The sequence below is a fragment of the Ctenocephalides felis genome, unplaced genomic scaffold (genome assembly GCF_003426905.1).
Source record: "Ctenocephalides felis isolate EL2017-DRISC unplaced genomic scaffold, ASM342690v1 CF-g0.4_SCAFFOLD_01170, whole genome shotgun sequence".
Classification (NCBI taxonomy): domain Eukaryota; kingdom Metazoa; phylum Arthropoda; class Insecta; order Siphonaptera; family Pulicidae; genus Ctenocephalides; species Ctenocephalides felis.
This window is the reverse complement of record NW_020537324.1, coordinates 85,532,856-85,550,628: the sequence shown is the minus strand read 5'-3', so window position 1 is coordinate 85,550,628 and position 17,773 is coordinate 85,532,856. Positions and strand designations below refer to the sequence as shown.

General features: G+C 31.6%; 1 protein-coding gene across 1 annotated transcript in view; it reads left to right on the top strand.

The window, feature by feature from the left end:
- LOC113367865 overlaps positions 1-17,457 on the top strand; it is a 19,523-nt gene extending 2,066 nt beyond the window's left edge. The window contains 16 exon segments of the mRNA XM_026609441.1: positions 4,517-4,730; positions 5,053-5,341; positions 5,413-5,509; positions 5,511-5,550; positions 6,180-6,379; positions 6,460-6,594; positions 6,657-6,948; positions 7,090-7,220; positions 7,298-7,452; positions 7,510-7,736; positions 9,158-9,372; positions 11,074-11,454; positions 13,127-14,970; positions 15,038-15,382; positions 16,977-17,164; positions 17,237-17,457. Of these exon segments, the coding sequence (XP_026465226.1) occupies positions 4,517-4,730; positions 5,053-5,341; positions 5,413-5,509; positions 5,511-5,550; positions 6,180-6,379; positions 6,460-6,594; positions 6,657-6,948; positions 7,090-7,220; positions 7,298-7,452; positions 7,510-7,736; positions 9,158-9,372; positions 11,074-11,454; positions 13,127-14,970; positions 15,038-15,382; positions 16,977-17,164; positions 17,237-17,440 (4,957 nt within the window). The 3' untranslated portion in view covers positions 17,441-17,457.
- Positions 17,458-17,773: the final 316 nt, after the last annotated feature.

Here is a 17,773-nt window from a genome sequence, read left to right as displayed (position 1 = left end):
TTATTATTTTCAAAATTAGCAGTCATTAAAAAAAATAATTCTGAGATATTCATTTTTAATGCTGCTAATTATGAAAATAATAAATTTAGATCCCCCTAATACTACCATACTTTATTATAAAAAAGGCCTTTATTTTACCAATCATCTGTTATTACAAAGTGTCGAAATAGGTGTCAAATTTTGTTATTGTGGCTCTATTTCTATGAAAATTTAAATCAAGACATTAAATTGATTTTTAAGACATTGATCGTGATCGATGTCCTTATATGTTATTCGTATAAATTACGAAAAGATTTCATCCTCGGCATATTTTCCCCAAATATGGAGCACCCGTCCGCCCATCGAGACTCCGACAGAACTTTCTTACATAATATTAATACAACAAATAACAGATGGTTATTAAAAGTGCGTAGCGTGATATGAATTTTCGATTTGAAATATCTGAGAATGTAGAATAAAATTTAAGCTGACTTATATTATATATTAGTAGATAAATAAAAACCTTTAATTAAAATAATACTTTTTATAAATAATAATAAATTGTTTAATTAATAATAAATTTTTATAATATGATAATTATTTTATTTACTTACTAAAATTATTAAAAATGCAGGGCTAAATCTTACCTAAAAAATAAAATAAAATAAAAACTAATTTATAGAACTAAATGTTATAAAGAACAATCATAATAGTAATATTTATACTATAATTTGTTGACAATTTTAGTTTCAGCTAACAGTATTAAAATATTTATTAAAATCTTTAATAAATTTATCATATATATCAAATTTAAAATTAAATATAATAATTATTATACTATTTTTTCCTAATCCATATCAGGTAATATTTTTTTGTTTCAATAAACTTTGATGATATTGATTTGAATGATATCGATGATTGTTAGAATATTTTATATAAGTAATTGGATTCGTTTGTTATAAATAATATACCATATTGTTTATATATTGTTTCCGTTGATGAATTTAGTAATAATATTTTCTTTAGTAATTGTCAACATAACAAGTAACAGTTTTCATTAGAACAATGAAATGCCTCGCCCTGAATATTTCAAACAACACATATGTTGTGAATTAATTTATATACGAGGTGTGTTCAAAAAGTACCCGGAATTACTAATAATTAAATTTCGCGGGTCTGGAGTGTCTGATTGTCAAATTTTTTTTTATTGTGTTGGTATACATGCCCCTAAAGTATGATGAATTTTCAGCTATATTCATGTTTACTTTGTCTGTGGTAGTCGCTAAGGTTCGACGTGTTTTCTGAGCTCGGCGATTTTTACAATGGAAGAATTGAAAAGTCAAAGAATTTGTATTAAATTTTGCGTAAAAAATGAAATAAAGTGTTGCAAAGTGCAAAAATTCACCAGGTATGGCTCCGTGTGACTTTTTCCTATTCCCAAAGTTGAAGAGACCCATGAAAGGACGGCGGTTTTCCTCGATTGAAGAAAATCGCTGAGAGTGCTCAAGGACATATCAAAAAGTGAATATCAAGGGTGCTTCGAAAATTGGAAAAAACGCTGGCATAAGTGTATTATATCTGGGGGGGACTACTTTGAAGGGGACCACATTAATGTAGACGAATAAATAAATATTTTTTTGAAAAAACGAAAATTCCGGGTACTTTTTGAACAGACCTCGTATATATATATATATATATATATATATATATATATATATATATTTAAATTCGTGAAAGTAATTTATACCCAGGTGTTTAAAAAGAAAAATCCGTTGAATTACTAAACCATATTTTATTAGAGATTTAGGAAACAAACTCGTTCAACATTTATTTTAAAGAAATACAATTGATAAAATAAAAATGAATCTGCGGATATATAAACAAAAATTATGAATAATACTAATTTAATTTTTTAACTTGCAGTTTTTAATGTAATTTTGAACTCAAATTATAAATTAAACTCATATATTAAATTAAACTCATATTATTTCATCATTAATTGCATATGATTTATTAAATTACATTTGTTGTAATGTGTTCATTTGATTTAAACATTTTAATTTAATAAATTTATTTATTTTTTATTAATATAAACTTAAAAAAATATTGATTAATAGTATTGAACTATGAATTGTTCATTACATTCAAATTTTAATCTGGTGGATTTTAATAATAGCCACAGCAAAGCGTGGCCGGGTATGCTAGTATATATATATATATATATATATATATATATATATATATATTCATATAAAGGGTATGTAGGATGTAGGATATTTTTAAAAGAGTGCCAATTAAAAGTTATTTATGAGGGTCAATTCTCAGACACCTTATGTTATAATTAAAAACCATAATTAATACCTTCGTATACCTTTATAATAAATTAGAAAAACGAATCGAATTTATAGAGAGACGATTATGAAACATATAATAAACTTAGACATACTTATATTTATATATTGATATACAAATATATAATAACATAACTAAACAGGAATAAAAATTTAAAAAATGGTATGGTGCAGTATTTAAAATTTGTTTCACAATTGAACGTTGGACTAAACAAAGTCAGAATTTAAATTTTATTTTCCTATTTTTATTTTTAAGTAAGCTTTTTTATCATGTTCGGTATTACAATAAATTTAGAAAAAATAGAAAAAATACACTTCTATGCAAAATGAACTTTGATTTTAGTAATTTATACATTTCGTAGGGTGACACATTATTTTTTTAAAAATTCCTATTTTTTTGGAGCATTAAATAAGCTACTAGAAGAGATTTAAAAACCTATAAAAAAATAACATACATTATGAACTATGTTAAATTTCAAACAAATCATAAAAAAATAATTTAAATTAATTTATCCGTTAGATTTAATTTAATAATGTAACCATATCAGAACTCTAGTCTAGTGTATTTATAAATCAGCATATCTAACGTCCTAACGGGTTCAAAACGATTAAGATTTGATTGCTGAAATTAATTATCATTATATTTGATTTAATTAATCAATTAATATTCGCACAACACATTAAAGTGTATATATATATATATATATATATATATATATATATATAATATAATATGTCGATATATTCTTATCCCGAGTGTGGGATCCAATTGGCGCCAACGTTTAAGATTCTTGCGACATTCCAATGTGCCACAGTACTAGAAAGTTGTATTTCTTATGATTTTGTATTTATTCTCATTGAATTCTGTGTAAATTATTTAACTACCTGTATAAATAATAATTATCATATTGAAGAATTTTTCTTATTTCAAATCACATTTTGCAACTTTTCGTTTGAACTAGCACGTCTACGAACCGTACAAAGTAGAAGAAAGAACCATAATAATGGAATTTTGTAATAATAGATATATTAATGTTTATTAGAGTGTTTTTTGTTTATAAGATTGCATTGCATTTATTATGGGAATTTTAAAGTTGTTGTTATACTAAGGATTTTTTGTTTGAATTTTCATTTTTTAAATTTTCGTTTGAAGTAACACGAGTGCCAACTGTATGATGTGAAGCAAGTAATCGGGAGAATGGATTTATGAAAAATTGTTATATTATAACAAACTTTGTGCTAAGTTTAAAATGTTTTACAGCATACAATTATTTAAATTCCAAAGTTATTATTACATTAAGAATTTTATCTTAAATTTATAGTATTTACTGCATATTATTAAAATTTCAGTCATTATTATATTAGGATTATTTTATTATAATTTACATTTTTAATTTTCCGTAGAGTAGTTATAGTAATCGGCCAAAAATCGAAATTGAAAATTTTTGCATTTCTTCACGTTTCAGAGGTTTCTGAACATTTTAGCATATCTCAGAAAAAATGAATGTATGTGTGTGTTTTGTGTGAATACAATTATGTTCACATTTTGTTTAGATTCAACCGTTTAGGAGATAAAGAGCAAAGAATGTAGAAAAAAGAATTTAAGTTTTTGAGAGCACAGATCATCCGATTTGATTGATTCAAAAAACATTCGATTCTTATTGATAGGGAGATGTGCTGATTAGTTTTTGGTAGAGGCAAGTCTAGCCGTTTCAGAGATACAAAACACATTCAAAAACTGCCTCGGTATCTTCGAAATGACGGGACCTGTCTTTGCCAAAAATTAATACTTATACTCGGTATAGATTCTGATTAGAATCATTTAAGCGAAGGCAAACTTTGATATTTTTTATATTTTTTTTATATCGTAGGCCTATAATATTTTAGTATATTTTACCAGTTCTAATTTAAAACAGATTTAATACTTTTAACAAAAGAATCTCTGCAAGTAAAACGGTAATTTAAATTTATGCAAATCGGCAGTCGCGCGGATTCAACATTCAAGAATTTGTTTAACAAAAGATTCACCTCATCTCATTCTTGGAACTTATAATATTTATTGTCTCTTGACATTTGTTGTCGCAGATGTAAATCAATTAATAAATCACACAAATCGAGTTCTGAGAATTGTATTATATAACATAAACATTTATACCATAGGTTCACAATCTGTTATTATTTTTCAGTGATTATCTCCTGAGACTATCCTTATCTAATTTGTCTCTGATTGAATCCACTTGGATTCCGCCGACTGAAATTGCGACGAAAAGTTGTCTCGATAAAGGACAATCAGAAGCTTTTTGCAAAAATCATGTCAGGGTTTTATTGGAATTGGAGAACGAAGACTCCATATTGGTCTGTGGCACAAACGCCTTTTTTCCTCAATGCTGTGTGAGAAAGGTGAGTGGTAAAATAAAAATGCTTCCTTTAAAATTACTAAGTTTATTTTAGATGTTACATGTTTCGCCTTTTCTGGAGCAAGAGGAGTATTTTACATAGTTTTAACATAAAACAAAAATATAAGATGGCGCATACATAGTTATAGTAGGGGAACACTATTGCCAACATCACTAATAGTAATGGCGGGACATTTGAATTACAAATATATATAACATTACATTTGACATTACATAAAAAAATGTGACAAACAAGTTTGTCCAGCGCGAATGATAAAATCAAGTCAAACGTTTTTCATCAAAACCTTAAATCTGTTTTTTCTTAGATAACCGATCTCAAACAAGCAGGACAATGTGCCAGGGCCGTCGGAGTTTGCCCTTATTCCCCTTTGGCCAACTCGACTGCCATTTTGATCTCCGAATCCAACAACAAACAGTTTGTTCACAACCGAGATGGATTTTTGGCAAGGGATCGTTTTGGACAACTTGACAGAGATAGCCCGAAGAAAAATTTTGGTTTTCTCGGAAAACAAATTTTGTATGCTGGGGCTACAATGGACTTCTCTGGTCAGGACGCTGCCATTTATAGGACTGATCTGTCGAATGGAAAATCAGGCAAGGGGAATAAAATTATGGGATCAAAATTAACACCAATAAAGTAGTTATTGATTAATTTTTTTGTTCAGGTTCTCTTCCATCATTAAGGACTCACCAGTACGACCCACATTGGCTGAACGACCCACAATTTGTTGGATCCTTTGAAGATGAATCTTATGTCTATTTTTTTCAGAGAAGTTGCAGTCGAGTACATCAATTGTGGAAAGGTAAATAAACTTAAGTATAAAGTTTTATGAAAATAAAACAGTTAATTCCATCCTGTTAAGTAGAAATTTGTTAGCATTGTTAATTTTGTAATAGTTTAATCAAATTTTTGAAATTCAAATTTATATTCTGTAGCAATGATACCTATACGTTAATTTAGTAATTTAGAAACGTTACAAAAACGAAACTGTTACGTTCTCGCGCAATTTGGAAACGTAACAAAAACGAAACCGTTACGTTTTCGCGTAACGTAACAGGCCGTTACATTTTTGAGGCGGAAATTAACACGTCTGTGTGCCTCCTAGGTTACGTAACCGCTATGTTTGACGTAACATCTGTTACGTTATATTAACGTTTTAATTACGTTTTGTGGTTTACTGGGTTGTTTTTACATCAGTTACAATATTTTTTATTTTTAAATATAAATGTAAATATATTCACATTTATGTTTACATTTACATTTACATTTAGATTTACATTTACATTTATATTTATATTAATATTTTTTAACAATTGTTATTGTTTCCAGGTGATTTATTATTACATTTACATTTACATTTAGATTTACATTTACATTTACATTTATATTTATATTAATATTAATATTTTTAACAATTGTTTTTGTTTCCAGGTGATTTATTCTCGTATAGCTCGTGTGTGCAAAAATGATTCAGGAGGTCATTCGATGATGCAGAAGAATTGGTCATCATTCTTAAAAGCAAGATTGAATTGTTCAAGATCAGGAGAGCACCCATTTTATTTTAATGAAATCCAAGACATGGCTTATGATGAGGAAGAAAGAGTCGTTTATGCTATTTTTTCTACACCAGTGTTAGTAACAAATTATCTCGACCTTGAATATTATTATTGATAGATCAAAAAATGTACTAGTTTTTATTTGTTTTATTCAGGAATAGCATTGCAGGATCTGCAATATGTTCTTTCAACATGTCGGCTGTCCAAAAATCCTTCTCAGGTTCCTACAAACACCAGCCAACACCTACGAGTCAATGGGAAGCTAAAATGGACGACCATCATGAATGCGGGTAAGTAAACAATAATTCACCACAATGGCAGTAATAATATATCATAATTTGTTACCTTTTAGTTCCAATAAAGTGCCCCGTTACCAACTAATGGACCATCCAGTACAACCAATTCAAAGGGATCCGCTCCACCAAGTCGAACTGGAAAGATACACCCATATGGCAATCGATAAGGTGGACACAAAACTTCATACAGGAGTCCGAATAATTTTTGTATCGAATGATAGAAATGAAATCAAGAAGATTTCCATATTGTCTCGGACAGGCAGGGCTTGTGTTATCGATGTGTTTAGGCTGGAAGAGAAAGGAGGCTTTGTTGGTGGAATTAGGGAGATGGAATTTAATAAATTTATGGTAAGATATAACGGATTTATTATGTTAATAAGGATTTAATTTTGTAACAAATGTAGCTGAATGTACTTTGTATAGCTTGCTATGAGTAATAAATCAAAAAAAAAAAAAAAGGATTTAATAATGATTTTTTTGTTTGTTTAGAACTCTTTGTATATTTTGACAAAGACTTCAGTGTGGAGAGTACCTGTAGAACATTGCTCGAGATTGAAAACAGAACGATCTTGCTTAGATTCGATGAACCCGTATTGTGGTTGGGATAAAACAGCTTATAGGTATTTATTGCTAACAAAAATTATTATCATAAAACCAAAGCGAAAGATTGCATGATACAAGTATTTTTCTTTATCAGTGAATCTGGTATTCGAGAAGGTGCTTGCACAAGAGCTCCAGACGCAGAGCCTCTAAATCCTTCCTGGCAACAGAATCCTGTCGGGTGCCCTCAAGACAGCAAAAGACGCCAACCACAATGGTCAGAGTGGTCGCCATGGACCAAATGTGCACAAGGTACCACTAAATTCATCCTATGTATTTGCATTTGATACTCAAAATGTCTTTTTTTAGCTTCTGAAAACAACATAGATTCTCTCGACTATGATGATTCCCAGCAAGATTGGTGTTTATGTCAGACTCGTACATGTTTTGGTTCGAGTACTTCTGCAAGAGGCGCCAATTCTTGGTCGAAAATTAGTTCGGTGCCGAGTGAGTGCTCTGGACCTAGTACTAGGATTACTAATTGCACCAGGCATGGTGGATGGACGCCCTGGTCGCCTTGGTCAGCTTGCTCACAGGTATAAAATATAAAATATATATATATATATATATATATATATATATATATATATATATATATATATATACTAGATGACCCGACAGACGATGTCCTGTACCCACGTCAACAATTTTTTAGTAACGCATACTTATATTTACCGTTTACCTAAAAATAATAATTGTTTTTTAAATTACTCTTCACACCCAAATGCATATACATTTATAATATGGGCGATGTTAAATGTAGAACTGCTTTAAATAAAATGATGAGTCTCAATTTTCACACTGAATTGGAAATTGAAGTCTTTTAAACGGTATAGCAAAACCATAACCATAACATAACACTGGTACTTCATGTTGGATTGAATTAATTTAATTTTATATTATTTAACTTATCCAAAATTGCATCTTAAACTTCTCTTAATCGATATCGTGAGGGCCGAATTGTATGTATTCATCTCTACTTTCCCATTTGTTGTTCTAAAGTAAAATTTTTATGAATTTTAATGATATTGTGGAAAGATTGTAAAAGATGCAAAGAAATTATATATTGAAAAAAAAAACTATATTGAAAATTTAATATCCGAATCTTGTGTTGGCACCCCTTAAGGCGTGCGCTCGTATTTTTCGCATGCATCGCATTAAAGGTAGGACCGGCCCTGATTAATACTTAATTTTATATTTAAGTGAATTAATTTATCATATCCTGTTCATATGTTTATCATTTAATCTGCCATACATATACTGTATCTTATATAATTTTAATTTCTGGCACATCTCAGCTGCTTTTTGGCAATAATAATGTAGACATTTCTTTTTTTTTATTCATAATCAAAAATTTCTTATACATATTTTAATATTGTCTAGGTTCATAAGTAAATTGAAATTTTTGGCAGATGATAGTTTTCATTTATTTTCAATGCAAACAATGACATGTCGTGTTTTGCATTTTTTTCATTTATTTCTATAATATTGCACATACATCTCAGTACTTTATAATCACATACATCCTAGAAATCTCCTTAACAAACTTCAGAAAGATTTATCAAAATCCGAATAATCGTTTAGAAGGAGTATACAGCGAATGCACGTAATTTAATATGAACTTTATATAATTGCAATAAAGTTCAAATTGACTCTACGTTTTAGTTCGAAAACGTTTGTATGAGAAAAAGAAATGGGATATTTTTAGGGTTTTCCCGACGATTATTCGATTTTTTCTCGCCATAAGAACCATCCTTGAACGAACATTTTGAAAAAAGAATTGGCCAAATTGGTCCAGGCGTTGTTGAATTATGCGCTTACCAATACATTTTGCGATTCATTTTTATATATAAGAAGATATATAGACACATAGACTCACATTTGTAGAATCTATAATTTTTGATAAATAAAATTTCCTGATCTAATTAATTTGTTACCCATGTGTCTTTTACCTCAGAGTTGTGGAGTGGCCGTGAAGACCCGTCGCCGTTCCTGCACAGCCCCCAGTCCGGCCCACGGGGGGCGCGTCTGCGTCGGTCCGGAGTCTCATGAGATCTATTGCACGGACAACCCGCCATGTCCCACGGAAGCCCCGACGATGGACCCCTTGGAGCACGATGACGATGAGTTAGATCGGGATTTGGAGGGTGATTCCGAAATTGGGGGTGAGAGGTGATTATTTAAGTGTCCCGAGGGTAGGGAAGATTGTGTTTGTACATATGTATATATATAATGTAGAAGATGGTAATTAATTTTTTGGGTGATAAGATGAAATTGATGATGATTCTATGTTGTATTAACGGTTATTAATCTTATTAACTTATTAATCTATTAACTTTTGATCAAATCGATTATTCGGGAAGTAAATTCTTTTAAATTTTGAGATGTACATACTTTAAGTTGTATTATGGATAAAATTTAATGCTAGATAGTAGTAGTAGTAGTAAAAGTAGATTTTACTTTTAAGAAGCATTAGCAATACTTATTAACTTCCCGTAGGGTAGTTATAGTAATGGGCCGAAAATCGAAAATGAATATTTTTGCATTTCTCGACGTTTTGTAGGTTTCTGAACATTTTGGCATACCTCAGAAAAAATGAATGTGTGTGTGTGTTTTGTATGTCCGCATTTTATCGTCCACGTTTTCAGGCGCACGGATCAACCGATTTGAATGGTTTAAAAAACATTCGATCCCTATTGATAGGGAGATGTGCTGATTAGTTTTTGGCAAAGGCACGTCCAGCCGTTACGGAGATACGGAGCAAAGAGCGTAGAAAATAGAAATCGAGTTTTTGAGAAAACGGAGTATCGGATTTGAATGATTTAAAAAACATTCAATTTGTAATGATTGGTAGAAGAGGTAATTAGTTTTTGGCAAAGACAGGTCCCGCCATTTCGAAGATACAGAGCTAAATGTGCAAAAAATGGCAGTTTTTGAGTGAACTGAGCGTCCGATTTGAATGATTTAATAAACTTTCTGCTTGTATTGACAAAACAATTGCTTTTGAGGATAAAAAATTATTACAAATTGAAAAAATTACCCAGGCTAAGCACAGTCTAAGCGCCACTCTGGTACAAATGTTTACCCAAGTGCGTTAAGCAAGTTTTAAAAGTTTTCCAATTTCGTGAAAAAAATTATTGAAAAATGTGAAAATGCCGCCAATCTAAGCACAGTATAAGTGAAAATGTCGCAGAGAATTATTTGCAAATGCGTTTAGACTGTGACTGTAGAGCACTTTTTCAATTTTGTGTAAATTAGGCAACTATTTTTTTGTTTGAAATTGAATTCGAAATAAAATGACGATTGTTAATGTTCTAGAGATAAATTGATTTATGATTTACAATTGATTTTGATTGCTCAAATAAAACAAGATAGCAAAAATAATGAAAGTTACAGCATTTGTAATAATATATTTGAAAACGTTTAAAATTTTTCGAATATTTCATTACGATACGAAAAGTTCCAGCATTTTGCCTTGAGGCACGATGCCATACACCACTAGTTTTTGGTGAGGTCGTCGAGAAAGCTCTTTACTACTACGAAATTATAGCAGGTTCCTATTCAGATCAGTATCGAGTTGTACTACAAATCGTATCAGTTACTAACTATTGATATTAATGTATAATTTTTTTTTAATGAAATTAATATGACTAAATAAGACTAAAACCAAGACAAAAATCTAAGTGAAAAATTTAATAGAAAAAGTTGATGCAAAAATTTGATAAAACAACAGATTTTTTTATACTTGATCTTATAAAAAAGCTAACTTAGGAATTTTAAACAAATTAATTCCAAAAAAGACTTCAGATTTTTGTCAACGCCAACTTCTAAAACAATTCACCTCACTTTATAATTCTTATTTCCTTTCCCCAGTTCTTGGTCCGCGTGGTCGCCCTGGTCGTCATGCTCGGCACAATGCTCCGGAGGATTTCGAGTACGACGACGAGTTTGCACCACCACATTTCCATCATCATCATCATCATCAGGATCATCATCCGGATCATCTTCCGGATTACTACGACGAAGACAACACCAATCAGCGTCTTCCAGAGACGTACACCCACACCCACACGCACACTCACGTACACATGCACACGCACGTGCACAGACACACGCACACGCACATACACGACCTCACACACGTACATCTGCTGAGGACGTGGACGACGATCAAGACAGGAGGAGGAGGAGAAGAGAGATTGGTGCCGGTGACGTTGACGCCTACCAAGGTGTTGACCACGGTCATGGGGGAAGGTAAGATGATAATTGATACAGGATTAATTAACTTCCCATAGTAATATATTAATTATAAATTATTTTTAAAAATAATTTTTTTATATCTCTACGTTTCAAAGGTTTCTGAACATTTTGGCATACCTTATAATTAGAAAAAATGGATGTGTGTGTGTGTGTGCGTGTGTGTGTGTGTGTGTGCGGATACAAATTTTCGTCGACGATCTCGGGAACACGGATAAAGCGATTTGAACAATTCAAAAAACATTCGATTCGTATTGTGCAGGAGACATTCTGATTAGTTTTTGGCGAAGGCAGGTCTAGCCGCTCCGAAGATACGGGGCAAAAAGTGCCAAAAACGGTAACTCAGTTTTTAAGAGAACATAGCGTGCGATTTGAATAATTCAAAAAACATTTAGCTTGTATTGACAAGATGAAGAACTGATCAAATTTTCATGAAGGCAGGTCTAGCGGTTTCGGAGATCTAGTGAAAAAAGTAAAAAAAAATGCCAGTTAGCGGTCAAAAATGATCATTAGGCATATGCACATCAAATTATCAGATATTTTATAGAGATTTTAACAATAAGTATAAATTTTGTTTACATTCCTTTGGGTTCCGTACCAATGTTTATCCGTTAGACGGCGACGCGGCGCATACGCGCTTCGATATTCCGTCTCTATGCAGTTAAAGCAGTACGATTGCTTTGAAAAAAAGTTCAGAATTTCCAAAATATTTCAAAATAAAGACAACTCAAAGAGTCTTACATTTTTTAAAAAAATATGTAAATTATCAGAAATTTATAGTTTCTCAAAAAACTAATTTTTTCAGAGTAATTTTTTTTTTCAAAAATATTAATCTTTTAAATATAAATAATTCTTGGTACGGGAAGTTCCAGCAATTTGCCTTAAGGCACGATGCCATGCGCCTCCACTAGTTAAATTATTCAAATCACTTCATCCGTGTTCCCGAAATCGTCGACGAAAATTTATATCCGAACACACACACACGCACACACACACATACACACACACACACACATACATCCATTTTTTCTAAGGTATGCCAAAATATTCAGAAACCTCTGAAACGTAAAGATATATAAAAAATTTTATTTTCGATTTTTTTGCGATTACTATAACTTACCCTACGGGAAGTTAAAAATCAAAATTTTCAAAAGAAATTCTAAAATTCAAAAAATTCAAATTTTCGAAATTTTTCATTTTCAAAAAAAAACTAAATTTTGAAAAATTTTAAAAAAATGATTTACCAAAATTTGAGAATATTTCGAAAATGAAAAATTTTTTTTTAATTTTCAAAAATTTCCAAATTCTCAAAATATTTAAGAAAAAACGTTTTTTCTAAATTCCAAAAAATTTTAAACTCCGAAAAATGTCAAAATTTTGAAAAAAAAAATCGAAATTATCAAAAAAAATCTAATTTAAAAAAATGGACTCTTGTAAACTCTTGCACTTATAAATTTACAAAATGTATTTATAATAAATAATCTATTTGAAAATCTTTTAACCAATTATTGATTATTTTCATTTCTTGAATGTTTGAATACGATACGGGAAGTTCCAGCAATTTGCCTTAAGGCACAATGCCATACGCCCCACTAGTTTGTTTGGTGGTTCATGTAATTGTTTATGTAATTATGTATTATTTGTTCATGTAATTATGTAATTGTTGCAGGTTCCACGAGTCTGGTGTTGATGTTCAACAAGACAGGTCAAGACGATATGATTCTCACATCCTCGATTATTCCAACAATGAGCATTATGACAAGCCTGGCACCAGAAACTTTGTTACCAAGTCTGGCACCAGAAACTTTGTTACCAAGTCTGGCACCAGAAACTTTGTTACCAAGTCTGACACCAGAAACTTTGTTACCAAGTCTGACACCAGAAAGTATATTACCAACACCAAGTTCGACCCCAAGTCTGTCATCAACAATGGAGGTACCTCTGGAGTTGGACATGTACGAGCTAACATTCCTTCCGGAGACAGAGTCTTCAAGCCAGAGCAATTTGATACCATCGAGCACCGAGGAAGACACCACAATAACAATAAAGAAGACGAGGAATTTAACGTTGACCAGGACAAGCACAAGAACAAGAAGCCACACAGAGACTTTACCACTGGAGTTGAAACCAACAGCCTCGATGAACCAGGAGAGTTCAATTCCGGAGGAAGACAGTACAACAACTTTGACATCAACAGTGAGATTGACGAGAACGTTGACTCAGAGCTTGGTTCCAAATACAGTACCAATTTTGGAACAAAACACGTCCATGGCTACAAGCATAGAAGACAGCACAACCACAACAACCTTGACGTCGACCAGGACGTTGAGGTTGACGAAGACACTGACTCGTCAGAACGTGGAAACATTAACATCAAGTCTGGAACCACTAAACACACCAATTTTGGAGCAAAACACATCGATCTTATTAGCTCCAAGCATGGAAGCAGACAGCACAACCACAACAACGTTGACGTCGACCAGGACGTTGAGGTTGACAAAGACACTGACTCGCCAGAATACAGTAACATTAACATCAAGTCTGGAACCAAGTACAGCACTAATTCTGGAGCGAAACACATCCAGTCCAAGCTTGGAAGAAAACAGTACGACTACATTGACATCAACAAGAACAGTCAGGTTGACCAGGACGCTGACTCGTCAAAATACAATAACATTGACTTCAAGTCTGGAACCAAGTACGACAGCAATTTTAGAGCAAAGCACATCGAGTCCGAGTCTGGAAGAAAACAGTACGACAACAGTAACATCAACAAGAACCTTAAGGCTTACAAGAACATTAACTCGCTTGAACACAGTAACCTTAACATCCAGTTTGGAGCAAAACACATCGAGTACTCAGATTCCAGAAATAGACAGCACGTCAACATCAACAAGAACAGTAACACTAACTCGAACAAGTACTCGAAGACACACAGTGACTTTACCACTGGAGTTGAAACCAACAATAATTTCAACACCAATAGTAAACCAGGAAATTCCAATAATCAAGGAAGATATGTCGAGCAACTTGATCTTGCGTCTGGCAAGGACTATAAGAGTCCAGGACAACAGTATACAACCGACAAGAGTTTAATATATTCTACAACTAACACTAATTCTAGAACAGGTGTCGGGAATACTAACAAAGCAGATTTACAATTAGTCAATAATAAAAATCATGATATAAAATATTTGAATGCAAGACAAGATGACTTTACCAGTAAACAAGTACATCAGTTTTTCCAATCCGAGCAATATCCGGATTATGAATTCCTGGACGATTTTGAGGATGATACATCGAGACGTGTGAGATCCAAAAGATCTTTTAATGATGACATTGGTGATGATGATGAAACGTTGTCGAGACAACATCGACATGCCAAACGTAAACATAGCAGCAGCAAAAACTTGTGTATTGGGAATGATGTTGAGTACGAGGTTTGCAATGAGCATCCTTGCCAGATGCACAGGAAGTACAGCGCCTGGACGCAATGGTTTCCTGTCAAAAATGGTAAGCAAGATAATTAATTCTCTCCTCATTCATTAGAGTTCTAACATATTATTTTTTTTTGCTTTAGAATCTGGTTCAATTTCCGAGTTGCACAGATTCCGGTACATGTGTTCAGCACCAGTGGCTGCTGCGTCCAGGATCAAGTTCTCAATGAGGGAAGAAAGACGAGTCCGAGATATTTCTAGAGATCGTTTCGATTTCGATAATGATGATCACGATTTCGATCTTGTCTCGGATATTGAGGGCGATTCAGATTTTGATAACAAAGGAGACAAGGATCGGAGGGAGGATGGACTGATTTTGGATAAAAAGATGGAAAGGGATAAGAGGGTTAATCTGGTGGAGGAAGGAGCGAGTAGATATCAGGAGTGCGAAGAGAAGTCTACGATTTTGAGAGCAAGTGCAATGATAGGTAAAATAAGAGATTAATTTTTCCAAAGCCCTGGTTTTGTAATTTCTATATATATATATATATATATATATATATATATATATATACTAGCTGACCCGGCAAACGTTGTTTTGCTAAGTAAGGTATATTCTAAACTATTTCTAGAGAATCAAAAATATTAATACTTTTAGTGTTTAAGGATGTGTTGTTTGAATGCTATATACAATGAGGTATTATAAAAACAATAAACCCCATTAGTTTGTCTATATTTTGTCAATACAATCAAACTGGCAGTTTTATACACTTTCTATAGAAAACATGGTATAATCCAATCCAAATCTTTTTTACTCTTTCGACTTACTGATTGAGTTTCAAGTTTTTTCAGATTCTTTTTGGATTTTGTATTTTGTGTATAATTGTAAATAATACTACTGAGCTTATACAAAATTTTCAATTTTCTGCGAGGAGAGATAGAAAATGAATTAAGTACTTCTTCTTTGACCTTCTTTTTGAAAAGTTTCAAGTAACATTCGATGAATCAAAGTAAATTTAATAAAAAGTATTATGGATTTTCAAAGATTACCCTTTATCTCCTGATAGCAAAGTCATGAGAATCAAGGTTATAGCTGGTTATTCATCTTTTTCCCTCTACTTTCAAATATTGTTGTTAAACAATGCTTAACTTTACTGGTTTTTGACAAATTGGTGGTAGACCTTTTTTTCCCGCGCCTTCGTATATTACAATATATTCTTTGATAAATTCTGGGAAATTATTACTGGGAAAATGCTATTCGACAAAATTTTGTAACTGTAGTATAACGTTTTATATTTTTAAATATTTTTCGAAATACTCATCCAACTGTGGACTTGCAACTATTGGAAAATAGATATGCAAGAGTGCATTTGTTTACAAAATTGCACATTTATAGCTTTTTTTGTTAGAAAGATATGTGATTTTATATTTTTATAATTGAGAACATAGATTAGTTAATATCATACTAAAATTGTATAGCTCTAGTATAATATTGTATATTTTAAAACATTTTTCAAAAGTGCTTCTCATATCATATCCAACAGTCGCTTCGCAACTAATAAAAATAGAGTATGCAAATGTGCATTGCAATTTTTTAGTTTTGTCTGTTAGAAACATATTTGATTTTATATTTTTATATTTTTATAATTCAGTACACATATTAAGAAATAACATACTATAATTTCATAACTGTATTACAATGTTTTATATTTTTAAAATATATTTCAAGCCGTCAGTTTGTTTACGTCAAAACGTTTACTAAGGTTTTTGTATATAAATATAATTACGAACACAACTACTTACTACAATTTATTCATAATTAAATAATATTCACGTAAAACATCCTATTAAACGTAATTGAACATTTGACGTATTAGCCACCGACCATTGTTTTATTTAAATTACGCTTCTAAATTTCAAATTAAAAACGGTAAGATTCTACGCGATTTTGAAATATTATCTCACCTTTCCGACAACCTACTGATTAGCACGATTTTTCAAGACTAAAACTGGCCAAATCGGTTCAGCCCTTTTCGAGTTTTAGCGGATCATTTTATCACTGTATTATTATAATTATTTTAGTGGCCCTTTCGAGTGCAGGAGCGTTCCTCTTAGGAGCCACTTGTACAGGAGGCATAATCCTTTACAAACTAAGACGAGGAGGCCTTGATGTTTACACCAAGAGAAGAGTTCGAGTACCTTCTTCACCTCATTATGTTACACAACCAACCACTAAGCAAAATTCTTATGTTAGCGTGCCACTTAGAGAAGTAATAATATATAAATAATATAATAAATTGGAATTAGTAATTGAATGGAATATAATTTACAATTTATTTCAGGTGTCTGTTAAAAGACAGTCAAGTTTCTCTGGTCGTGGAAACACTCTGCACAAGTCAAATAATATTTCGAGCAACCAATGTCCAACTCCCAAGCTCTATCCAAAGGCAATTTGCTCAGAATTAAATTCGACGTTGAAAAGAGGTAGCAGCAGTGGTAATTCGGATAATATTATGAATAACAGGGATCAGGATAAGTTTTATTAATGAAATCATTAAGTGTTGACAAGAGAGGTTCTCAGTTAAGTATTGATTGAAATCCATGAACTACTATTATTAATTACTACATTAATTTGCAATTAACTGATTGCTTAAAATGTTGTAGCTGTACCAGAGTATTGTTTCGATATGTATATACATATGTTTATAAGTAGCTCATATTGAGCATAATGTTGTATTTATAAATTTAAAACTTGTTATAAGAATGAACTGCTTAATTTTCGAATTATTCAAAATGAAATTGCCATATTGAAATAATACTAAGCTACTTATTAATTATCTAATGAAGAAAGAAATACCTAAAATAACTTAATTGACAAA